Here is a 27900-nt window from a genome sequence, read left to right on the forward strand (position 1 = left end):
TATAATCTGATTCACCAACATTTCTTGAGTAAAATAGTGAAAACAGGAATGACAGCTTTAAATTATCGATTAAAGAAAAAAGGACAACATGTGTTGCAAGCCCGGCCACTATCTTTGTCCGCCATTTTGGAGGTGATGCGCACATGGCATTTTAGGGGTCTTTTGGGATTTCATTTGGGAAGTAACAAAGAGCAAACCCTAAAAAAAGTAGTTTTTTATAAATTATTTCAGCTCGACACCAATTTTCGTCCTTCATTTACTGGGCTACAGAGGTTGTTGAATATTTGGAGAAAACATTCAAGTATTTCGGTAAGTAGGTCCAGGCCCTCAATGGGCTGTTGCACCATGGGTTATAATTATTATTAATAGTACTTACCGCAATAGTAAAGTTTTCAAGGCATGGAGGATCTGAACCAAAACAAAGTTCTGTATATGCTTTCCTTTTACTAGAATTGGTCCTATCTTTTATACAAGGGTGGATATCTGGTACATCTGTAAAATAATAACAATAAACATTTCACCTGTTCTTCTAAACTGCAATAATTTCAATTCTGCCAGGAAAATCTGATATCAAACACTTCCCTGATGTACAAAGTACATTTCAAAAGTAAGGGCAGATTATTTATAAAAATGCAATTGTCAACAGTGATTGTATCGCGCCTGCGCAGTAACATCAACTAGTCCATTGGTGACCCAGCAGTAATATTTTCGCCAGTCAGCTGTTGGTTATCCGTTAGAGCATGTTAAAATGGCTGCGCGATTACACAATCCCGCGAGTAGAGAAGTACGGTCTGTGATTTGATATCTTAACACCAAAGGTCATAATGTAGCCGAAATTCATGGAGAATTGTATGAAGTGTATGGTCCAAGTGTAATGAGTGAAGGAAAAGTACGGTAATGGTGTAGTGCGTTCACACCCACCAAAGGAAAATGTTCAAGCAAATTCCATCTGCACGAAAAGTCATGGCTGCCATTTTCAGGAATCAACAAGGTGTTCTTTGGGGTATTTCATGAAGCTGGGGAGAACAATCCCGTCGCAGGCATACTGGGAAACACTATACAAACCAGACATGCCACACAAAACCAATGACGTTGAATGCTGCGATCAGGAAATGTTCTTATCCATGACAACACTAGACCACACACTGTCTCTAGACAAGTCAAGAGATTCGGATGGGAACTTTTTGATCACTCCTCAAATGGTCCGAAACCTGCACCTAGTGTTTATCATGTCTTCCTGTATCTCAAAAAGTGGCTTATGTCTCAAAGATTTGAAAAAACTGAGTTGATGAAAAATGGTAGCGTTGGATTAACTGAACTCTCAGATGGCAAACTTCCATGCGGAGGGTATAAAAACCTTGTTCAACAATACCAAAGTGATTGCAAAATAATGGTGACTACGTTGAAAAATGAAGTGGATATGTAGGTGTTTGTAACCACTAATACATGATTGCTACACTTCTTTTATTGTTTGTTATATTCAATCGGTCCTTTCTTTTGAAATGTGCCTCGTACAATAGTATTCAATCAATATGTAGACTTTCATTAGAATAAACTGCAGAAATTAAAAACATAAGGAATTAACATTTCTATATTATATTAAAAGATATGAATTATAAAGCATATCTCATATCTTGTCCCAACATCTTATAAATAAGAACATAAGTGGTTTCTAGATTGTTTTTTTGGGATTCAATAATTTTTAGTACAATGTTTCCACTGTTCTAAAATAGTCTTCACCTGGTGGGTTGATGAAAAAAGTTTATCTTTATCAAGTCACCTGATGAAGATTAAAATAAAGAAGAAAGAAAGTAATTAATAATTATGTGCCACAGACACCAATAAAGTGTAAAACTCTATTAAGAGACCTGAATTATTGAAAATTGTTAGAATAACTTGTACTTTGACGTTATTATCCTTTAGAGGCATAATTTTATCCTAGTTCCCAAAACAAATGGTTGGATTGATTGATTGATTTGGTGTTTTAAGTTCACTTTATGCACAGTAGGGCTAATTGGGTCTAGACCTACAGTTTAAAGTGGGATCCGAACCCCTTCATTACAAGGTGACAACGCTACCACTGTGCCATCAGGGATGCCCCACAAATGGTTGGAAACGGATATTTTATGTGGAATAAAATCATTATCTTAAGCTGTTTAGACAGTACAATTCCCCTATCCCCCCTTACTGGAAATTTCTTAAATACCACATTGTATGAGTGTGCGTGTATTACAGTGGAACCTCGACTTTATGTTTTTTAGGAAGCCAGGCTGAAAAAAAACTTAAAATGCAGGAAAAATGTAAAATCTGGGTTGCACTGTATGTGGATTGAAATTTCTGTTGAAAAAAAATATCTGTCTACATGGAAAAACAATATTTTCAGGTCAGTTTGCTAAGTGTTGAGGTAAAATTGTAAACTATTTGGCCACACAGGAGCCTATGCAAATGTAAAATGTACATTTCAGCACAAAGCAGAATACATTATTTTGTATTGCTTCATAAACATACCTGGTATGACATCACGAGGGTCAGTGTTAATTGAGTTGACGCAAACAGCTTTGGATTCTTTCTGCTGCAGCATTTTCCGGAGGGAGTCCAAATTATGACCCTTAAGGCCACACGGGCGAATGTCATCACAGTCAAAAGCTTCTCTCCAAACCTTAAATAAAATCACAAAACATTAGAAATTTTTCACTTCTTCAGAGATTCAGAAAATATATAAAATTAGTATTGCGTTACTGTAAACATCAGCAAGTAAGGCAGAAGTGTGATGTATTTTAGGAGAATAATGGAATCACTTTTTGTCGGTTCAACTTCCTTGAACTTCATTCATGGGTTTTGTAGAGATCAGAGACAATGCATGTAAATTCACTGATATAGGTTGTTAACCACTGCTATCCAACAACCTTCCTGAATGGTAGGAGCCATAATTATCAAAAGTGAAAGCAAATAAAGGACATTTGAACAGGATTTTGAAGATAAAGTTAATTTTGGAGGTTTGTTTCATCAGATATCTAAAAGCCACATATCGAACAGTGGAGTATTCTCCCATGTGATCTTAGATCTGTTTGTATTTTACTTGCATGCCTGCATTGGTGTTTTATTTCCATTATATCTAATTAATATATACAATAAATAAAAATTGTTGTAGTAAATGAGGTAAAATTTCCACTGATATAAAAATCTAAATGACTAATAGAAATTGAAATTTGGGTAAATTTGATATCCAGTGATGTTTCTTGAACTCTTAACGTATTAGGCAATTCCCATCAAACATTGAGAAATAACGAACTATTTCCAATTTAAAACTTTTCCTATTACCATTTTTAATATTAATACATACTTTAACATGTTAGTTTACATGTTTTCAATGTAGTTGTGCTGACCTCAATGGCTGAGTGGTTAGCACATTATGCTACAATGCCAGGGGGTGCCAGGTTTGAATCCCAGCCTGGGCATGTGTGTTCTTTGCGAGTGCTCCTTCATTATATTATCACTCATCCTTATCTTTGCGAGTAGCCAAAAGTGGCAGACAAGTGAAGTAAAATAAACCAAATCAATCCATCAATCAATATATTTGTGTGCAAACTATTGGCAACACTAGTTAACTAATCTTTCTTGTATGTCTGTATTGTATGTATTGTAGAATTATTTCTCTTGTAGTTTACAGTTCTTACGAATATATAAAAACATTATTTAATGAAACATTTCAGGAAAACAAATGCTCTCTTCAGCAGACATTTAAGGGCAGGAGAAACAGTTTGTGTCGAGCCAGCCGCGAGATCCTAAACTGCTACTCCCCCACGGCGAGCTGGGAAAACAGAGGTCTGTGTGCTGGGTGTTCGTAGGAGCAGGAGAAAACTTAGCATTACACTTATGAGACTATTATTTTATTTGTTCTCTTGGGAATATCAAATCCCCGATGGCACAGCAAAACATATCAATGGAAAGAACTCATCTTTAAGATTTCAGTTGTCGGAGGAAAAGTCGAAATTCCAATTTGATTAGCCATAACTTGAAGTTGGTTCTCCATAAGTAATACATGAGATTCTGTAAACACTTATTATCATGTTTTTACAGATCGTATCTTGCTTAATAATCAACTTTAAAAATCGATTCCACTTGCAACATGGGGAGAAATTCATACTCTCTTATGTAGTCCGAGTTTTGTAAAGTAGAGGTGCCCATTCCGACGATATTGAAATAAATCCATACCTGGTGCAAAAGTATCACTCTTTCCCTTAATGGCGTTACACCAAATATTGTGTTTTTATGCTTGTAAGAACCGTAAACCACATGAGAAATAAAACTAGTTCAATAGTCTGTCTATCTCACCTTTAAGAATTCTTTATTATAAGAGCAGAAAAAGTACTTTTCTGAAGGGTGATATACAAATACGGACTTTTTCCGCGGACCATGGACAGATTTTGCACCCTTCTTACCCTTTGCAGGACGACGTGTGTGCAATACGATTATCCAGCAGGCTGAATTGTACAGTTCAGTCTCAATAATCTGTAAAGAAAAACAATCACAATCAGTTCTTCCAATTCGTTCCTACTTCTATAGTAGCACATGACAAGTCAAAATCACACAAACTTTCTGTAAATGTGTGATTTCTATGTCAGCGTTTAAATTCAACAAATAAATAATTATCATAAGAAATAATCCAAACTTAAGAATTGAGAACAGTGTTTATTATCTTCTAGCATGTACGTATTGCTTTCATTGTAGAACTATTAATCTTGAAATTTACTGTTGTTACAAACATTTAAACACACTATGTAGAATTTTTCAGAATCTGTAGCCTTTGAAACACTGTAGACGTTGACATTGCCCGGTTCCTCTCAGCATAGAGATGTACCATTGCGGTAGCACTAGTAGAGACGATTCCACACAGGCTGGCTCGGTAGCTCAGTGGTAGAGCAATGGCACTGTATGCCAGGTTCAAGTGCTGGTTGAGCCTGCATTTTTTCGCTGAAAAATTTTATGTAGTACATCTCCTGTGTGTGCCAAATCTTCATGTAATTTAAACACAGTTTGATGTAATGTTTAGGGAGAACACACGCTCCCATCATCTGACATTATTTTTAGTTTGATAAAAATAAAGAAGAATACAAGACAAATAAAGTGTTTGATAAAGCCATTGGTGGATTAGACCATATTCATCTAGTTCCTTCCTTTTCTTGGTTACACTACACACCATGCATTTCTTGCACCACCACTACATATGCAGGCACTAGGATGCAGACAGACATTTTATTAATTTTCATGATCTATACTGACTACTTCATACTTTCCCCAACTTGTTTTGATTGATTGATTGAATTGTTGTTTTAATTTTAAGTTCACTTTATGCACAGAAAGGCTAATTGGGACTGGACCTACAGTTTAAAATGGAATCTGAACCACTATGTGCCTCCACCGGGTATCAAACCCAGGACCCCTTGATTACAATGCGAGGATGCTACCACTGTGCCATCAGGGAGACCCGTCTAACAACTGGCATTACATATTTGGGCAACCTGGAACCCCTGGCATTGTAGTGTGCTGCGCTAACCACTCTGCCACAGAATGCACCGAGGTGTTAATCTCAATAATAAGGATTAAATGACGGAACAAATACAATGAAACTGGCTGGAACTCACACCCAGAAACTCTTGATGTGACTGCATGCCCAGTGACCAAGGCAATTTCAGATATTTGGTGCAAATTCTATCCATATACAATGTGTATGTATGATATTTTTATGTACACTTCGCAACATCTTATTTGACCGACCCGAAAGAATTCTAAGTCCCGAAATCGTAAACTTAGCAACATTGCACTTCAGCTCCAGGTGAGAGTAGCCAACTTTGAGTGGCCCTTCCACTAGACGAAAAACGCTGAGGTGATAGGTTTTCAATTTAACACTTTCCATGAACTTAGAAACTATAAACCGCTATTATAGTACACAATCAAACAGAAATAATAAATTGGAAAAAGAAACTTGAGGAATTTTTACGATTCTGCTTGCGCAACTTGAAATTTGAGGGGTTTGAAACACTGAATACAGTTTTCTCCACCTGGAGGAAATTGCCATCAAGTTTGCGCAGAAAGAAGCAAATTTATGAGGAGTTTATGCGACATTTCATTTACAATACCTTGCATAATATTGAACAGTTCTCAAAAACATATATTTTACACGACTTGTCGAGAAAATGTGCTTGAAACACAGGAAGGTGGGAGTCTTCATAAACGTCAACATGTTTTTAAGGGTATAACGTCATTAAGTTAACGTAGAGCAGTTGGTTAGGCACTGCTATCCTAATTTTTCATCAAGCGTGAAAGGTCGCGGGTTCAAATCCCACCCTCTCCTCTTTCTTTTCTTTCTTTTTTTTTTGTTTGCTGAAAAGATACCGTTGATATTAGAATATTTAAAAAATAAATCCGATGCACACTTGAGGAACGTCCCTTCTGCGCATATTTCCCCTTAGAAGTTGGAGATTTCCAGGATTTAAAGTTAAAACTTTTCTTTTTAGTTATTGTTCATATGTTGTGTTAACACACACATCATGATTAATTCACAAATCATATATATGTATTCAGGATTAAAAATGTAATGTTATTTAAGTTATGTATTGTTTGTTCTTCACTGACACCTAAATATTGATTATTTGATTTCGATATACTAAAAAAAGATACACAGTTATGTTAAGTAGTGATGTAGTGCAGTACTGTAACGTAGGAGAGCGTTTAATGAGTTCAAATTGCTAAGATTGGTAATTTTATGTCCATTCCTTCGTAATGACTGTTGCCAATCCCCTCACCACCATCTTACCATGCGTCTAAAACTAATAGTAAATTGCTAATTAACATAAATAAATTGTTATTGCGACGAAGGCCGATTCGATAAGAATCTACTAATAAGTATTTATATAGTGAGTGACAAACAAAAAATTCAAAACCTCATAATGATCGTTAATCCCTCACTGCTTTGTATCTAAAATGTTTGTCTTCTTTGAACAGAAAGTACGAGTATCAGATATAACAAATTTTCCCCACTAACTTTGCAATATTCGAAACCACCATTACAGACTTAGCTCTCTGTAACTTGATTCTGCGCATTCCACGTGGCATGTGACTTCCTCCTATCATCGAAATAACTTTCTCTTACTACTTCCTTTCCTCTCGTGAAATACAGAGACCAATGTTAACTTCTTAGCACGGTGAATAAACTTTACACCCAACGATATACTCCTGAAAAAAAAATCTGCCTAGGTGGAGAATCGAACCTACGACCTTCCTCGTAAGAATCAAGCACGCTACCTCTTCTCCAGGTAGCTGATGTTAAAATTTGCTACCAGTTTGAAGAAACCAATTCACACATAATGTCATGACTATAATTTCCTCATGGCAATTTTCATGAGGAAACGAATTCAGATAAAATCAAGAAACGCTGAAAGGGAAAAAGATGAACATATCTATTGGCGTTTTGTCATGTTTTGTAAATTGTGTAAAAATTCTGTGTTTTGAACAAGCAATCGTTTAGTTACGAAGTATTTTGTTGTTTGTTTAAAGTAGGAACAGGAGAGCGAAAAGGAGTCATTTGAACCAGACCCCGTTTGACAAGAAACTTCAGCTTTTTTCCAAAGACTGTATGAAAAGAGAGAGGAACGTATGAAATATAAAATATGTGTGAAATTAAAACAATGGAAACCTTGAAAGATAATACTAACAAACTTCAAACTATGAAAAACATATTTTCGTGGTGGAAAACTGCAAGTCATTTTCGAAATATGAACTTGATGTTTTTCTTTATTATGAAGTGGAGATATGGGACGATATGATCCCTCAGCAAGAAAATTTTAAGTAAGCTACCTCCAACTTTTTCAATGGTCATAATTACTAATTAGGGTCCGGAAGTTGATGAAAAATCAACTTTTTTTCTGACCCTTAAAAACAATGCTCGAACTGATATCATATCCGTTTCCCTTCAGTTAGAGCCGGAAAACACTTTCTATTTTACATTTCTTTATTTATTTTTTTATTTTTTTTTGCATTTTTCGGCCTTTAGTTTATTTGTCAGTATTTGTAACAGTTTTTTTTTTGCATTTTTACTTATTTTTGAGGTTTATTTTTCTCCTCCCCTGTTGTTTCGTGCATTTTAAATGCATTTACTAGTAAAACTTACATATTTAGATTTCTTGACATGGTCCTTTTAGCAAATTCACCATGAATCGAAAATACGGTCAATGGAAAAGCATAATATTATTCTTAACTGAAATGTTTGGCAATGGATTAAAATACTTTGTGTGTAGACTACTTTGAGGTTCTTTTTCTGGACACTATTATCGCTTTAATATGTGGTTTTAAAGTAAAATTAGTCACAATATTAAATGCAATTACACTCTGGTATATGCGAAGCAGAACTGTATTTTCAGATGCTGGCCGACTACAGTGTCATAGAAGGCTAATCGGGACTGGACCTACAGTTTAAAGTGGGATCCGAACCGAGTGCATAAAATAACGTGAACCGTGTGGTATAGGGGGATCGTTTGCTTATGGAATGGAAGGTCATGGGTTCAAACCTACTTCTTTGCAAAATCTTTTTCGGGAAGTAAAAGGCTTTGGACGAGAATGCTTATCTACGTTTCTTGGATATTTCCGTTGATATTTATGCGATTTATGTCCAGCATTACCGGATGCAGAAAGTTGACATGTAAGTTCTTAATATGTGTTAACTTATAACAGCTGAATGAAAGGAAAAGCATTTCCTAAAATCCTGCCAATCACTGAAACATTAAAAATATTAGTAGAAGCATCACTTGAGGCATGCACAGTGGAGACATTTTATGGAGTGTGGAGGGGCAGATGACCCAGCACTATGCTAAACATTATCTACCAAGGGAAATAAACTGTCCTTAACCCCTCCCCCATCCCCCCCATTGCCCCATCAGTTTTGAAACCCAATCGCCGCCACTGAGCATGCATCGCATAAATATTTACAGTAATATCATATAATATTATATTACGTTATTAGAACACTTCGAACTCGGTAAATAAAATGGGAAAAAAAATAAGCAAAGGGTGGGATTTGAACCTACGATGTTTCGATCTTGACGAAAACTGTAAAAAAAAAATGAAAGTACTGTCATCTAACCAACTACTCCAGGAGATTGCTAACAGATATCCCAGTAAAACACGTTAATCTCAGTTGAAGCAACATTGTGCCGGAGTTTCGAACCATTTTTCGCCAAGAACCAAGGGAAAGACACGCTTTGCAGAATCGTTTGGTGTTGTGCAAGGTATCTTTACTAAACATTTCGCATAAAATCATCATAAATTTGCCTTCTTGCATTCAAATGTGACTGCAATTCTTTCCACGTGGATGAGAACCTGTTCAGTGTTTCACAATGCACATACATTTTCCTATTTTCAAATTCAGAACGAAGAATCTTGAAATATTTTCAACATTCATATTTCTACTTAACATTTTTTTGTCTACTCATGTATTTTATTACTGCTTTAGAGTATCTTTACTTTATGGAATGTGAAAGAATGAAAAAAAAAATCACGAGCGTTTTCATTCAGGAAGAAGAAATGTTGCAAAGTTGGCTACTCTTAGTTGGCTCTGAAGCGTTATGCTGCCAAATTTACGAATTCCGGACTTTGAAATTTTTCAGGGCGGTCAAATAAGATGTTGCAAAGTGTACATGTCAAAGTTGTCTGTATTCTATTGTATATCAGGCCCGTAGCTAGAATTGATCTCCAGGGGAGGGCCTTTGCAAACCAAGTCCATTTTTTAAAAGTTTAATAGTATTAAATGAAAATAAATTATGTGTGTAGATGAGGGGGGGTCATTTAGTTAATATAAATTAAATATTTAGAAATATCATACAAATACTAGTTTTTCTTATATCTTCTAAAACATCTCTTGGAGTGTTAATTGACTGCTACTGACATCATTCCTTACTACACACTCCATACTACTTTTGATGATAATAGAAAATGACAATACAATAAAAAATGCACAAAATAAATATGCCTACCATACATTCCACCTCCAACCGAAGCAATAAAACTTCCCTTTATTTGCAAAACTTGGGAGCTGTTGACGAAGGTACAGATAAAGAACCTCCTCTATGAAAGAACTTTCTGAAGTCTAGAGAATCTTCTAATACTTGCCGCTACTTAGACTTCGCCTCATAAACAAGATGAACGAATGTAATAGCTGGAATTCAAGTTTTGAAAATTTATCCTTCACCAAGTTGTGAGCGAAATAATATCTGCTGTCTACATGTTCACTATTCTGAGCCTCCTCCTGGCCCCTGTATGGCTAAGGGCCTGTTGTATATTATTATACAAGTGAAAATTTAGTGATTAATCAATTATGAATGATCATCTACTTACCGCATTGTATCCAAATTTCTCACATGCCCTAGAAAGCATCAGTTTGATTTCACTTTTTGTACAGTGTTTTGTGTCGCTCTTCACTGCCATCATTGCTTCCCATTCAATTCTCATGCTATGCAGCATAATATCTAAAATAAATGTCTATTTTAAATTGCAAACATACAATTCAAGAACAGCACTTTGTTTTTTTGACATTTAAAACATGAATAGTAACACTGTAAAATAACTTGTAAAAATGCCAAATAAAAAAGGTATTTATGACCTAAAAATAGTAAAAAAAAATCCAAAAATTTAAAAAATAAAATAACCGATAGGGGTATTTTAGTGTTACGTGTGTGACATTCAAACACAAAATGTAAGGTTCTAGACATGCGATTGGATTAAAATATTCGTGCTGAACAGATTTCATAGAATTATGAAGTGCTTTGTGGTGTCTGCTAAAAAAAAATAACGAAAATGTGTCACGTGTGTGACACTTTAAAACTGTAGCAAAGTTTGACTTCATTTGTCTGTGAAGCATATGGGCTAGTGATGCTAATAATTTTTGTTATCAAATATGCAATGAAAAACATATAAACCTTAATGCAATTAAAAAAAAAAATCCAAATTAATTCATTTTGTTATTCACGTGGAGTAGGACTATTTTCCGTGGAATGCCCCAATAACTTTTTAAAGTCATTTCCCTATTATTAAATCCTTAACAGGTAATGAATCATTTTTAGAGAGCAATTTAATGGACGACGTTACAAAATGCTTAAATTTACTATAAATCATTTCCCTGGACATCCACCCTGTAAGAAACACATTGATTACTGCAGAAGTGGCAAATATATGCAACATAAAATCAATTTACACAAAATAATTTTATCCAGTATTGGCTTTGAAAACACAAATAAAAATGATTGCCTATCTTCTGCTAGTAAAGGCATGTACATGAAGAAGTTTGTTCACTACCGCCACTGAAGCAATTGACTGGATTTAATTCAGTCAGAAAGAGAAAATGTTTTATCTGACAGAACTTGAAAAATAGGAGCAGGGCTTAAAGTCTACTATGGTTCCTGGATATGTTGTTCATTTATGTATGGACAAGCATTAACAAGCAGAAATATTCAATTATAAATAAAATCTTACAAGGAAAAATGCCAGTGACTTCCGGAAAACTATTAAAAATGCTCAAAATGACCTAAAAAGTGACCAAAAATGATGAAAAATGCAAGCAAAATGCCCAAACAAATTGCCATTACTTAATTAATTATTTCATGATACACATTTTTATATATTTAACAGGGTGTCTACCAAAATAACAATTCCAAAATTCTTGACCTTTCCCCCCCTTTTTCTTAACATTTATTTAATGGCCTCCTACTTAGGTATAGTTGGAAATTAAGAAATTAAGAAAAACCCCTACTACAAGACCGGTTAACATGAAAACTGAAGCTCACAAGAGATTCGGACTTACTTTAATTATTAACGCATGTAGAAATTTATGCTGGCACGCTTCATCCTGGATTGGAAATGGGCACATTACTTTATTTAATATTTTTACAAAACTTCACACATACAAGAATGTAATTCTTAAGAATCAAAGTGAATAAAACTTAACCACATCTGAATACAATTTTGATTTTCAAATATTCAATTTTATGAAATCCCAGTACGTAAATTCACTATACTGTAAAACAAAATAGCAAAAATTCTTGACCGCAAGCATAATTTCTTATCTTTTTCTTGACATTCTTGACTGGTAGACACTCTGTTTAAGTAATCTTTCAACCATTTTGTCTTAAAAAAAAAAAAGCAAAATCATCAAATATCTTGCTCTAATTATAATGCTAAGACTACCAAACCTGATCCACTTAATCTACTTATGAAACCATTCAGGAACAGAATGGAAAAAACCCGTTCTGCTTCTAGGCAGAAACACACTAAAAACATTTAAAACAGGCCCTTACAAAGTCCTTTTAAAATTAAAAAAGCACCTAACAGACAATGAACACTTGTTATTTCAATTCTCCTTGCCACTTGCGCACTTACTGTATTTTATTTTTCTTATTTTGAATCATTTTGCCTATCACAACAAGGAGGATGAATAATGATTACATGAAACAAATAGTCTACTGATCTGATATTGGAAAATCCCACCACAAGGAACTTGAATCAAGACAATGATTGATTAATATATTTCTTCACAAAATTAAAAACTGGGTCATTCCATGTCAAATCGAGTAATTTGAGAAAAGTTTCCAGATCATGGTTTTTTGATTTGGATGAAATTTAGCATGAAGGTTCATTCATGTCTGGAAGGCTTGTATTCCAAATATTAGGTTCCTCCGAGAAATAGTTCTAGAGTTATAGCCTGTGGAAGAAGGTGGTGCGCAACAGAAAATGTGATCCAATTATGAGAAATGAGCCTCAGAGCTAACTTCAAGACTCAATAACTTTGGAACTATTGATCACAGCCTAGTGATATTTACACACCAAACAATCCTCTCACCAAGGAACATGTGTATTGCATCAAAATAACCTCAGCTTGTTTACATTAGCAAATAAAATACGCCAAAATATGCCTTAAAAAGCCTTGTGGGAAAAAATGCATATTTTGTGTGCCTGCTGTTACAACTGTAATCCAACCAGGAAGGTGGCATTAATTTTTCTAGTAACCCTGATGTGAGCTCAGTATGCACACATTATGTCGTCTCCATATATATCACCCAATCCATATCATATGTGGTTGAATATGCAAGAAATTGAAAAATCACCGGAAAATGGTGGATTTTTGAAATAGTGTAGCACAAAAGGGACAAGAGATATCCAAGCCAAGTTACATAATTAGACCTTCCTGTAATGTATGTCAAAATTTCAACTTGTTATTGGAAGGCCCTAGTGCATAGTAAAGGTAGACACTTCAACGCCCAGCACGTTTTCAGGGGGAAGTTTAAAATTGCACAGGGTTTTAAATGAAGCTTTATATCTCTGTAACTATGAGTGCCATACTTACAAACTATAGCTTGTTTCTTTCAGTACAGTCTCAGCTACACACCTATTGTTGAAAAGATCCAATTTGAACTAACCAAATAAAAGAAGATGATGAAAGTTAATAATTTTATTTTTTCTTTAGAAAATTTCAATTTCGTCGGGCCCCCACGTAAGCAACGCCAGGACATAAGGGTTCAAAACAGTTCCTGCGTATTGCCTAATATGTATTTCATTCTCGTATCAAGTATTGTGCACTTACTGATGACACTTTCTTAGAAAAATATTTTCCAATATAAAAGCCATGCTTTTTAACGGGAAATTCAAAATTCCAAAAATTGTTATCTCGGAAACAATGAATCCTAGAGTTAAAATGTATATCTCGTTTTCTTTCGTACACACTAGACAATATGCCTATGGTTGAATAAAATTAATTTTCATTTATCAAGTAGAAGAAGAAGAAAAAAGTTAAATAAAACTATATTTTTACGAAATTTAAATTTCATCAGGCCCCCATGTAGGCAACGCCGGAACGTTATGGTTTAAAATGGAACTTGCATATTGACAGGGTGAATTGACTATCATAGGACACCCTTTCATTTCAGAAAAGGAATGGATAATTAAATATTCGAGTACCACAGGTAAAAAGGTGTGACGGGACCTACCTTTCAAGATATTAGAGGAAGGTCTAATTATGTAGTGTATGCAACTTGGCTTGGATATCTCTTGTCCCTTTTGTGCTACACCATTTCAAAAATCCAACATTTTCCAGTAATTTTTCAATTTCTTGCATATTCAACCACATATAATATGGATTGGCTGATATATATGGAGACGACATAATGTGTGCATACTGAGCTCACATCAGGGTTACTAGAAAAATTAATGCCACCTTCCTGGTTGGATTACAGTTGTAACAGCAGGCACACAAAATATGCATTTTTTGTCACATAAGGCTTTTTAAGGCATATTTTGGGGTATTTTATTTGCTAACGTAAACAAGCTGAGAGTAATTTGATGCAAAACAAGTGTTCCTCGGTGAGAGGATTGTTTGGTTGGTGTGTAAATATCACTAGGCTGTGATCAATAGTTCCAAAGTTATTGAGTCCTGAAGTTAGCTCTGAGGCTCATTTCTCATAATTGGATCACATTTTCTGTTGCGCACCACCTTCTCCCACAGGCTATAACTCTAGAACTATTTCTCGGAGGAACCTAATATTTGGAATACAAGCCTTCCAGACATGATTGAACCTTCATGCCAAATTTCATTGAAATCAAATAACCATGACTGGAGTCCCTGGTCGATCTGACGTGGAATGACCCAACTATACCTGCCGCAAAATTAGTTTGGTATTGAGAGCTGAAGGAACACGCATCACGGTGTTGCCATATCATGCGGTACGCTACGGCAGGCACGTATCCAGAGGGGGGGCTTAGGGGGCTCGAGCCCCCCCCGAAAGTTTTAGTTTTACACTAGATAAAATGAGTTTTTTTTGTTTCTTGTGGTGTGAAATAAAATAATGTGACAATAATTTAAGGAAAGAAATAATTATCGAGGCAAGACGGACCATGTTTTATACCCCTGTTATTATTAATAGCACGTTGCCAAGGTGGGGATGAGGTGGCTCGAGCCCCCCCCTCAGGAAATGTTTAAATTTACACAAGATAAAATTAGATTTTTGGCGTCTTGAATAATGTGAAGATAATAAATTTATAAATCTGAGAGAAATAATTATCGAGACAAGACGGAGAGTGTTCTATAACCCTATTATTGTCAATAGCACGTATCCAAGGTGGGAATCAGGAGGCTTGAGCCCCGCTTCAGGATTTTTTTTCTGTTTACACTAGATAAAATTAGGATTTTGGCTTCTTGAATAATGTCATGATAATTTGGGAGAAATAATTATCGAGACAAGATGGAGAATGTTCTATAACCCTGTTATTGTTAATAGCACGTATCCAAGGTGGGGTTGATGTGGCTCGAGCCCTCCCCCCCAGGATTTTTTTTATTTTACACTAGATAAAATTAGGTTTTTGGCTTTTTGAATAATGTGACGATGATTTAAGGAGATAGACAAGTATCGAGGCAAGACTGAGAATGTTCTATAACCCTGTTGTTGGTAATATTGCACATACACTTTTCTTACGCTTTCGGTGTTGACTCAGCGCACTTGAGGACTATGTAGAGACTTGTCAGCATTTGGAAGCTGCACAACAAAGGTAGAGCCACACGTAGGGCGATTCGTTGTAATTTCTAATCTCTGGAAGGCGAGAGAGGGTACGTTCTTGAATGAGAGAAGGAGTCAATTACTGGCGATATTAACGAATCGTTTTATCTGCGGAACGTTCTACAATATAATGAGGATATAAATACGCCGATTCAATTTTTCGATTGATCTGTACAAAGAATCGGTTAATGAGATTTCAGAGGTAAGAGTGACAATTCATACAGTCGATTGGTGATCAGATCAGTCAGCGTCCTCTGGTTGCTTCATAAGATATTGTGATTCGAAAATGAAGACATTGACGACACCAGAACTTTCGGGACCTCAAAGTAGTGCTAGCTCGGTTCGAGGGCCGAAGAAATCAAGGCCTCTCTCTCTCTCTCTCTCTCTTTAAAGTGAATATTTCATCAGTACCGGATATTAAAACAGAAATAAACTGCATAGATCAACTGAAAATCAAAGTTTTGAGTGATGATTTAGTTTTGCCAGAACTAAATGTCGTATATGCATTCTGAGAATTTCATGATATAAAAAATACTTTTTTATGAATGTCGATAAGAGAAAGCAAGAAGATGTTGCATATGTAGACATGTTAGGCGGAAATTGCAGGCTCTACCAGGACCCACATCAGGGCTCTACCAACTGAGCCACCTAGTCATCCTTGACTTCAACCGATTTTTCGTTAAAATGTCTACATAGTACATGTCCTGTGTACATCAAATCGTAAGGTGTTGCCTGTATAGTGAACAAGCACAGAAAATATAGGAGAGAGAAGAAAACTGAGGAGCATTATCACCGGTTGAGGATAATTTTTTTCTGTGGTCAACAAGAGCTACTACTTCAAAGTGACAATGACAGTGGCCTAATAAGGGAGATTTCACACCGTGTCGCCTGAAGATTAGGTTTGTGCGGCCTTTTGTGTCGCTACGGTGTGAAACGTTGCTGTTGATTGGCCCATTCCAATCGACATGTATCGCGTGTCCCTTCGGTCTGAAACCTTCCTAAGTCTTGAAAATCCAAGTCACAAGGATGGAAAATTAGGGCCTTGTTCAAGGTTAGGTGTGAAGGCAGGCAGACGACAGCACCCTAAAGGATCATATCCAAACCTGCAGGAAGAACACATCTTACTTCAACCTCCAATACGATGATAAAAACTTCTGGTGAGTTCATTTTAAAAAAATGTGTCCGAGATAAAGAGAGGCGTGCCCAGGATTTTCGGAAGGGAGAGGGGTTACGCATACTATTTTTGGTAGTCAGTCCTGATTTTGCCATTTTTTCCGTCTTTGACGTTCCTTTTTTTTTTTTTAAAAAAAAAAAGGAATACTGGGTCAAATGGGGTTATTACCTCACCAACCCTCCTTTGGGCACGTCACTGGAGATAAATGAGTAAGCATTTGATCATACTGGGAGACGAAACATTAGATGTGTTGGGAACGGAAGGGTTTTCATTATGCAATAATTGTTTCCTGATCCACCTGTATTCGAGAAAACTTCCTTTGTTTCGTGCCGATATATAACAAGACAGCGAAAGCTGTGACAGGCATTTTTGAACACTTGTGAGTACAAAGGCCTGAATCGGAACAATTTGGTTGGGTTTCGGCTTTTATAAGAGCTGAAAAAATGGGAGGACAAGACACGTTAGTGGTGTTCAGGCTCGAATCAGAGAGAAATATTCGAGAGCTGTCTGCGTCCAGTTCGCAACCCACAATTTGAATCTCGTGTTGTCGAGTGGATTGTCCATCCCGTGCATGTGTAACAGCTTCGTAGAAACACTCAAAGATACCATAGATGTTTTATACCTGATGAGAAGAAATGGACAAACACACATACTGAGATGGTTCCGGCACACATTATTAATGCATGGAAACAGAGGAGTCGAGTGGTAAAAAATTTTCCGATTTCACGTTCTGATTAAAATGATAGCCTTACAGTGGCAACGATTTAAGGGATAATTGCTCCCCATTTTTTATTTTTTTGCCTCAACATTATGATCTCTTAATGTTAGCCTTGGCTACCAAGAGAAAGTAAACTTTTCTTACAACGCCCTCTGCACCCCCCCCCCCCCCCTGTTTTGGAACTCAATTGCCACCACTGGTCTTAAACACACAATTGTGAGGTTCTTACTATACCCCTTAGAAAATAGTGTTGAGCCCCCCCCCGAAAGGAATTCCTGGATACGTGCCTGCGCTACGGTAGGTACGCAGTGCAGCCGTCTGACGCTGTGTCGAGGAAAACGTGTTATAAAAAGGAACAATGATGAAATGTGTTGTTGTTTTTCGAGGAAAACGGAATAACAATGATGACAACAATGATGAATGTGTTATTGTTTTCTCTCTTCATTTCCATCTCCCTTACAACATGAACGAATTAACGAAACGAGCATTGTTTACAGGTTACCTTTTCAATCCATTCTGTAAATACACTTTCAATAATCATTTCTTTCCGAAGTCCCCGTTAAAGTCTGCCCGTCTTTCAATTATACCGCAACTGAGTTGGTGGGGCATCTGACTTTCACGTGTGAGACCCGCGGTGGTTTGTGGAACTTTTTCAAATATCCCGAGCGGCTCCGGGGTCGACTCAGTCCAAGTGAGTACCTGGCACAAACCTGCGGTAAAGGCGGTTGGTGAACCACATCACCTCCATAATGTGGCCTAGGTCGAGGTCGAGAATGTGTGGAGCTTTACCTCCACATCCCCATATGCCTACATACTTTACTTTATTTTGCGTCCACTGTTTTTTTTTGTATGAGAATCCCAGATATTTTATGACTGTCCTTAAAGATGTTTCCCCACCTTGAAAAAATGCCGAATCTTTCAACGAAACTCGCAGTTTCCCAACTGTGGGATATTCTTTCCTCCTATAATAAGAGTAAATATGGCGACGAATAGCATATTGCTGAAAAATATCTAAATTTGTCACGCATTTATTGATATTCCTCTTCTTTCCTGGGGTTTCCAATTTTGAAGCCTCGCATTTATTTATTTATTTATTTATTTCTACCACATTATATTTTTATTTCCCTATGGTAACAATAGTGTTCTTAGACACGCCGAAAGCAGCAGCAGTCCTGTCCAGAACTTTATTTACAGAAATGATTGGAGCCCCATTGTTTCTCTCTTGCTCAAATTATTTGCGCTCAGAACAAACCATCTCCCGCGTTTGTCCTTTGAGAAGAATTCCTTTTTCTTTTAGTGCATGGCCTCTTTGGTACATTGTCATCTCGAGTAATGTCTCCTGTGCTTGACATTCTTCACACAAGCTCACGACACACTCAAGAACACAGAAAATTATGTACAAAAAATAACAACGAAAACAACACGCTATATACAACAAAGAATACTCTAAATTAAATAAACACTAAACAACGGACCGGTTAAAATATCACAGCAACGCAACAAACAAACAACACGTCCTCTCCCAACAACATGAAATCTGATCGCAGGAAGAATCGCCCGATAAGCGGCAACACCGAGATAAACGTTTTCTGTTGCTAGGTAACCAGGGCTTGTGTGAAGCACTGGGAAGATTTTGATTGGCTCGCATGCCAGCAACCCACCCTCCCGCAGTGCCATACACCCGATTTCAACACGTGCTTCCCAAGCGTCAATACCAAACTAATTTTGCGGCAGGTATAGCTTGTGATGATGCATCTGCATTCACTGAAAATAGAATCAACAAGTTTTGAATAATTTCCAGATATGTTATTTAGTATAGTACGACAACTTCTTACATCTATTTTACTTGTGAATAATACATTCTTGTGCTACAAATAGTATACAATTGAGACTTCTGGCCCATGATGTACATAGTGTGCTACATTGAGGGCTTTTTGCTCTAGCGTCTAATAGTTCGCAAGTATGACAGTAGATAGCATATGTAATCGACAGTTTCTTCGCTCAAGCGAATAACGCTTGAACAGGCAAAACAATCAGTATACGCTCCAAGCCCAGCAGTTCACATATAACCGTATTTGTCTGTGACAGTGGGCCCTCAAATGTGGATCATGAAGTGAAAGATGCAGTGAAATTTAAAGATAAGAGAACATAGTCATCATCTCCATGTTAAAATGTAGTTTTGTCTATCTTACCAATACATAGTGATATATGAAAATGAAAGATGATTATGGGCTGAAACTACCAGGGCAGATTTTTACAAGTATATTTCTATGATTATTGTCACATTGAGATGACATTTGACTGATGATATGCTCGAGCGTGGGAGATTTGACAACTATGATCGAGTGAATGTGGTCCCATGCACTACTCTAGTGTACAGTCACATATTTTCATTTGTATATGTATTTATGCATGTAAATAAAAAGTAACATTACATACCATACAACTCAATGACAGGCAACTGCTGATCAATATTGATGTTGTCATCCTGTAATAACAACATTTGTAAGTTTAAGAATTACTGTGGGACATAAAATAATTAATTTTGGAAGATAACAGGCAAGTGTGAAAGCAATACAATATTCCTACACATAAATAAAGAATGGTACCATGCATTAACCTTTACCTAGGTATACTTTAATTTCCTACAGTTTTTACTCTCTTCAAGAAAGTGAGTACAAAGGTAAGATTTAGAATTGAAAATGGAGACAATCCAAGTTAATTAAACATTATTGGAACTTATGATAGCTTATTTGCTTGCAGAAAACAAGGGGTAGTCAGAAAGATCCAGGAATTGTGGTACAGCACTGGAATGGTAGGACATATGGCAATGCTTACCTAATCACATTCAAAGTAGGACCCTTGCACACACACACACACATGTTCAATTGATGCTACCATTGTTGGAAACACCAGTGCAAGGCTTGGGAATATTCCAGAGTTCGGCCATCACATGCAATAAGATGCGTTCCATAGTTGCGAAACACATCCCTAGAGGCCATTTTCACAGCAAGAAGCAGCCAAAAATTACTCAGAGCAAAATCCAGAGAGTGGGGTGGTTAGGCAAAGACAGGAATGCTTCTCACGCTGAAGAATTTCTGCACAAGCAATGTGTGACTCAATGCATTACCACTCTCCCTGCCAATGATCATGTCATTTCCTCCAAACTTGGGAAAACTCAAGGTAGGTGCATTGCAATTATGATGAGTAGTTTTAATTTTATACTGTATTGCCAGACTTCCAGGTCATGCTGGACATTTGGCTAGCACCAGCACGGTCATTTTCTCTTTTAAAAAAACTGCTATGATATTCTAAATTCTAAACATTGCATCTATTTAGAATTGCTACTAGAGGATTCAACTGCAGACAACAGCAGAATAAAACCACACAAAGAATCAATTGAGTGTTCTAGAAAGAATTCTGGACACATGAACATTTTCAGACAGCCATTTTTTTGAAAAGAGAGGAATTTGCAAAAACGAGTTAGCTGGCACAGGCCAAACACCCAGTGTAGACTTAAGTCTGATTGATTGATTCATTTGGTGTTTTAAGTCCACTTTGTGCACTGGACCTACAGTTTAGAGTGGGATCCGAACCACTTGTGCCTCTATCAGGTATAGTCTCTCTCTTTCTCATAGAACCCAGGACCCCTTGATTACAAGGTGACAACACTACCACTGCACCATGAGGGAGGCCCAGACTTAAGTCTGGTAATGCAGTTTAAGATGAAAGCATCTCAAAGGAGAGGTAAGTTTGTGAAATGTCTTTCATAAGGTGACCAGATTTTTAAATCAACAAAACATGACTTTTTCAGATTTTCCTGAAGGAAAAACAGGATGGCAAAATGTACAAATTTAATATAAAAACTGTTTCATCATAAATACCTATGAGTGAAATCTAACTAAATAAATACTTTGTAAATAACTTACATAGTATACTAATATGCCAGCAGCACTGAATTCCTTTCAATTTGTTGACGGAATTTATATACAGGAATAGAGGTCACGAATGTCTAAAGATAATGATCTACCGCAAAGCACTACATGCTACCTAAGTGTGTTTTCAAAACAGATCTGCTGCTGATTCAGAGCTACGAAAGTCAATTGCTTCTGCAGACTTCTAATATAAACCGTGCTGTAGTCAGATATGAATGAGTGAATGTTACTATGTCATAGTTCATAGATTACTTAAGTAGAGAAGGTGTATTGTTGCAGTAAGCGTATGCCAATAAGTCAGTCGCAAAAAGTAACATTTTGGCATTCCATATCCCATTTTACATTTAAAAAAATTCGGGGCAGACTCAAAAAAAGGGAATGTCCTGGTTAATACTTGGTCACCATAGTCTTTGATCTTCCTGACTTTGTTGATCAATGAGGGGACAGCAGACACAAATGAGACAAAGTGTTGTTTATAACAAGGGGTAAAGCAACAAAGTGGCAACATAATAATGTTCGGGTCTTCTCACATTTGGAATCAGGCTGTGTAACTGTTCCGTACCTTGTGCTTTTCGAGCCAAGATGGCCACCATGTTATTCTCTGGAAACAAGTGCCTACTGAAAGTGAGAGAGAGTGAATAGTCTGTGAAGAGAGAAGCGACGTGATGTAAGATACTTAGTGCAGGTTGGCTGCAAATAATGTATGTTTTGCGACGAATACATCAGTTCGATGTAATTGAGTGTCTCATTTATGTGTATTAGTCTACCTACAGCACCATTACCTTCCTGGAAATGCTACAAACAGCGGCCGAAACAAGAAAAGTGTTTTCTTGTTGGATGACGGGCGCGAACATGGTCCTCCTTGTGCCGGATGTTGGCTGCGATCAGCATTCGTTGTGTGTTGTGTTGAACTTTTGTGCTAGCGTGCATTCGTGAACTGTGAATAAATACATTGACATACTGTTTGCTACGTGTAACCAATTTCAGTGCACCTTTTGTAGTGCCAGGAAGTGTTTCATGCGTGCATTGTAGTTTGGACAACAACAATCCGTGCGCGACTCAATAAACATGGAAGCCAAATGGACAGCAAAGACTGTGCTCAAGTGAGAAGTTACTCACCTTGAGAATAAAGTGAACGCGGGTTTATTGGACAATGTGACAATCGTGTTATCGGTAAACACAGCCAAACAATTAACGGACGATTGTTGAGTTGAGTTGGTGTTTTAAGTCCACTTTATGCACAATAAGGCTAATCGGGACTGGACCTACAGTTTAAAGTGGGATCCGAACCACTTGTGCCTCCACCGGGTATCGAACCCGGGACCCCTTGATTACAAGGCAATGACGCTACCACTGCGCCATGGGGGAGGCCCTAACGAACGAATGTAAACAGTTCTTATTAGACCTGGCTAGTGCGTGTGATGATGCAACTTTTGAGAGTTATGACTGTGCAACCATGTGCAGGCTTTGTTCGTTGCAGCAGCAACAGACTCAAGCTACCGTGACGTCATCGACAGAAGCACGAACAAGTGAAGTGCGTCTCCCGAAGCTCACGCTGCCTGTGTTCACGGGACAAGTACAAGAGTTTCTTTCTTTCCGTGATTTGTTTATCGCGTCGGTGGACAAAAACAAACAGTTATCCAGTGCGCAAAAGCTACAGTATTTGAAAGCTTCATTCAAGGGGCAACCTGCATTGCTTGTCCAGTCCATGTCGGTGACTGATGATAACTATGCAGAGGCGTGGAACATTCTAAATTCACGTTATCAAAACAAACGGGAAATTGTTATGAAGACAATCAAGCGTTTAGTCGCGCAACCCAAAGTGCAACATGAATCTGCAGCAGCCTTACGTAGCCTGCTAGACACAACTACCCAGTAGCGTACGCAGGATTTCATCAAGGGGGGTGTTATTTCTAAAACTTTTTTCCAAATTCACATTACCATTGTTTTATTATACTTTAATTAAATAATAATCATCACAATTAATAATACTTATAATTAATTAATTAGCTAAATTAATACTAATAATACTACTAATACCACTACTACTACTATTAAGTAGTAGAGATCTACATAAATATAGTATTTATGAAAACATTAGAACGAAATTACTTTCTAGTCATTCGATTTTCTTGTTTCTTTGTTACGAAATAATTGTCTGGTCAACGAGGTGAGACATTTCAAGAGTGAAGAAGATCCATAAATACAAGAAAATATATTAAAATAAATTGAAATAATCGAAGTATGGAACTCATCCAAGGAGCTGCGGTGATCTGGTTGGTAGAGTGTCTGAGAAGCGACAATCACGCCAGAGATCCGGATTCGATTCCCGAAATTGGTTGGAAGTTTTCCGGCTTCTTCCCGGCATAAATGTCCCCGATAATTTACATCTGGATTGTCTCCCTGTTCTTATCAACAAAATATTTTACAATAGTTAAGCTTATTGTCCTTAATTGTCTAGTCTAAAAGGTGATACATTTTAAAGAGACATTTAAACATGCTGCGGTAAACAATACAATGGGAAGGCGAATTGGTGTGACTGTATTCTTGTCCGCCTAGCCTTTGTCTATACATTAGCCTCTTAGAACGCACCAAGAACTTTATTTAGTTAATTCTCATTGTTCACACACAAAAAAAGTATAATGAACACTGGCGTACGTAGAGGGGTGGCCGATGGTGTTCCAGCCCCTACCGAAATTTTGAGAAAAATCAGAATTTTCAAATAAAAAACCGTTAAGAACTTTAAAAAATCAAAATGTGTAAATGCCAAACCTCTTTTAAAGTGAATCCCGATGACTATTTTTGTCTTTGAATACAATTCTAATAGACTGAAAAGCTCCAAAAATACGAAATATTTTATTATGCATCCTGCCCTCCAAAACGAAGCCAAGTGCTACCCACATTTACCATTCCAGCCTCTCCGAAAAAAAAATCCTGCATACGGCAGTGTATTGAACATTATTGCAACTGAGATACAAATCAACTTTTTTCTCTTTTAAATCACAGTTACCCTAACCTAACCTCATAAACTCGTGTTTATTTTCAAGGCATCACTCTGAAAGACGCGTGTGTTTGGAATGCTGTGCTTTTCTCCATGCTGCATGGAAATAATAATTCAAATTATTATTATTATTATTATTAGTAGTAGTAGTAGAAGTAGTAATAGTAACATTATTGTCCCAGATCTTTGACTGTGAAAAATTGGCCATTTAATTTTTTTCTACAGCATTTTTCATAATATTTCACAAGCTCAAGGGGGGGGGGGGGTTTAAACCCCGTAAACCCCCCCTTGCGTACGCCACTGCAACTACCGAGTGTGTTTGCGTGTTGCAAGTGCTTGACATTCCCATAGAACATTGGGATCCTATCCTAGTATTTCATGTGACAGAAAAAATGGAGGTGATACTAGACAACAATGGGAACTTTCATTAAAGACACTCGAGTTGCCTACGTTTCAGGAGTTGAGTGACTTTCTTGATCAGCGTTCTCGTGCATTATCAGCTTCAAATCTCAGTGCTCAGAGATTGAAGCAGTCGACTCACATTAGCTCCCAGTTCAAGGGTGTGTATCATGCACTGTCGGATGATACCTGTGAAAAATGTAAACTGCATCATGCGCTATACAAGTGCAAAGACTTCAAAAACCTTTCGGTGATGGACAGAATGAGATTTGTTAGAGAATAGGGTTTGTGTTATAATTGCATTCAAAGTCATCATTAGGGCATCGGTATACGACTCAGGGGTGTGCTGCGTTTGCAATAAAAAGCATCATACATTGTTACACTATTATAAGCAGAATGACTCTAGTGAGACAACAACTTCCCCCCAAGAAGTTTCTTCTCATGTGGCTGGAGAAGGGGACAAGGGACTAAAGCCAGTGTTGCTATCCACTGCAGTTGTGTATGTGCAGGGAAGAGATGGTGTTTATCAACCAGTTCGTGCGCTCCTAGACTGTGCCTCAGAGACTTCCTTTGTCACCTCACGCTGTGTGCAAAGGTTAGGTTTACATCAGCATAAGGCAGACATCACTGTGAATGGGATTACAGCAACAGGGATTACAGCACTTGCAGGTGTAGGCAGTGCAGTAGTGAATCTACAATTCCAACCCAGTAGCAGAAGGAAAACATTCACCACAAGGGCAATCGTACTTCCTAAAATAACAGGAAACATTCCCAGGGAACCTTTACCAGACTTCAGGAAGTGGACACATATTCAAGGACTGAAGTTGGCAGATCCAAGGTTTTATGTGATGGAACCGGTGGACATTTTACTTGGAGCAGATTTGTTTCCTTTTCTTATGCAAAGTGGCAAACGTGTTGGGCCAAAGGGAACACCTACTGCACTATGTACTGTTCTTTTAGATTCTTTGTGGCAGTGTGGACTTTCCCAAGGTAAGGGCAGTAGCATCATTTCATGCATCTTGTAGTCTTGATAGTGCACTTCGCCAGTTCTGGGAGGTATAGGAGGTCCCAAGGCAAATGCATCTGACATTAGAGGAGATACAATGTGAAGAGCACTTTTCGGTGACTCATGTTCGAGAAAACAATAAGTTCAGTGTGAGCCTTCCATTCAAGGAAGACAGTCCTCCCTTAGGATACTCACGTGAAACAGCTGTGGCGAGATTACAGCAAATGGAACGGAAGTTTGCAAGGTCTCCTGTTTTTCATCAGAATTACTCATAATTCATGCATGAATATTTAGACTTGGGAAATATGGAGCCTGTTCCTGCAAGTGAAGTGAAAAATAAACCATGTGATAGTTTCTATTTACCGCATCATGCTGTAATCAATCCAAATTCCACCAGTACACCTCTTCGTGTAGTTTTTGATGCCAGTTCAGTGACTTCAACAGGGATTAGTCTCAACGATAAGCTTCAAGTTGGGCCAAAATTGCAAGGTGATATCTTTCCATTGTTACTCAGGTTCAGGAAGCATCAAATTCCTTTGTGTGCAGATATTTCCAAAATGTATAGACAAATATTGATCCATCCATCAGATACAGACTTTCAGCGAATAGTGTTCGCGACAATCCTAAAGAATTGATAAGGGACTATAGGCTACTCATGGTGACATATGGGACATCCAGTGCACCTTATCTTGCAACAAAGTGTCTTCAACAATTAGCTATTGATGAAATTAATGCATTTCCATTAGCAGCCCCAGTGTTATTAAATGATTTTTATGTTGACGATTTTGTATCTGGTGCCGGCAATGTGGCAGAAGCTATCGAATTGCAGTCACAATTGATACAGTTACTAGCAAAGGGTGGTTTTGAGTTATGTAAATGGTCCTCTAGTGAGCCACAAGTGTTGACAGCAGTACCTGTAGAGTTGAGAGAAACTTATGTGCTTTTAGATATCCATTGCAGTGAACTTGTGAAAACGTTAGGTCTAAGGTGGCATTCTGGTGCTGACCACTTCACTTTTCTTGTAACTTTACCACCAAAACGTCACACATTGACGAAAAGACTATTGTTATCTGACATTGCAAAATTGTTTGATCCTCTTGGTTTCTTATCCCCAACAGTCATACAAGCAAAAATACTCATTCAAGAATTGTGGAAGGAAAGGTTGGGCTGGGATGAGGCATTATCCATTGAAACATGCGAACTGTGGCTACATTTTTGTAGTGAACTTCCTGTACTGCAACGATTACAAATCAAATGTGCTATTGTATCTGCAAATGCTATAGCTTGTCAATTAGTGGGTTTCTGTGATGCATCAAAACAAGCATACTGAGCGGTAGTGTACCTTCGCTCAGTTTATGTCGATGGTCATGTTGAAGTGAGGTTGGTAGGAGCAAAGACTAAGGTGGCTCCAATCAAGCAAATGTCTCTACCAAGGCTAGAACTATCAGCGGCAGTTTTATTGACACGATTGCTCGTAGTAATCTCCAATGCACTATCCTACAAATTGTCAGATGCATGTGCGTGGACTGATTCTACCATTGTGCTTGCTTGGTTACCCTCAACACCAAGCAAGTGGAAAACATTTGTAGCAAATCGAGTGGCAGAAGTGCAGGAGAGTCTTGGTCGTGAACAATGGTCTCACATCATGGGAAAATCAAATCCTGCAGATCTTGCTACAAGAGGTATCAGTGCTTCAGCCTTAGCTCAGTGTGAGTTATGGTGGGCGGGACCAGAGTTCTTATGAGCAACTTCATTGGCAGCGTTTGATCATCATGAGACAAGCAACAAAATTTTGGAAGAAGTTACAAAAGAAGAGAAGAAGATTGCCATTACAGTTATGTACATTACAGTAGAAGAAGATCTGATCAGCAGATATTCAAGCTTTTCTAAAATGCAGAGAATAATGGCATGGATCCAACGATTTGTGTTCAATGCTCGTCAGTCAGTGAATCAGAGAAGGCAAGGAGCATTGGCAACTGAAGAGCTTATGACAGACACGACCTTTCTTCTAAAACAAGCTCAGAAAAGTGAATTCTCAGCAGAATTACATTGTTTACAAGCTAAAATTCCTCTG

General features: G+C 37.4%; 1 protein-coding gene across 2 annotated transcripts in view; it reads right to left on the reverse strand.

Moving 5' to 3' along the window:
- LOC145984607 (uncharacterized) overlaps positions 1-27900 on the reverse strand; it is a 50459-nt gene that overhangs the window by 15273 nt on the left and 7286 nt on the right. For both annotated transcript variants that reach the window (XM_083118218.1, XM_083118217.1), the window contains exons 3-7: positions 19925-19973; positions 10390-10520; positions 4336-4512; positions 2509-2659; positions 377-492 (exon numbers count right to left, since the gene is read on the reverse strand). In XM_083118218.1, the coding sequence (XP_082974344.1) occupies positions 377-492; positions 2509-2659; positions 4336-4512; positions 10390-10520; positions 19925-19973 (624 nt within the window). The remainder of the gene's footprint in view (positions 1-376; positions 493-2508; positions 2660-4335; positions 4513-10389; positions 10521-19924; positions 19974-27900) is intronic.

This window comes from Lepisma saccharinum, chromosome 1, assembly GCF_977018435.1.
Source record: "Lepisma saccharinum chromosome 1, izLepSacc3.1, whole genome shotgun sequence".
Taxonomy (NCBI): domain Eukaryota; kingdom Metazoa; phylum Arthropoda; class Insecta; order Zygentoma; family Lepismatidae; genus Lepisma; species Lepisma saccharinum.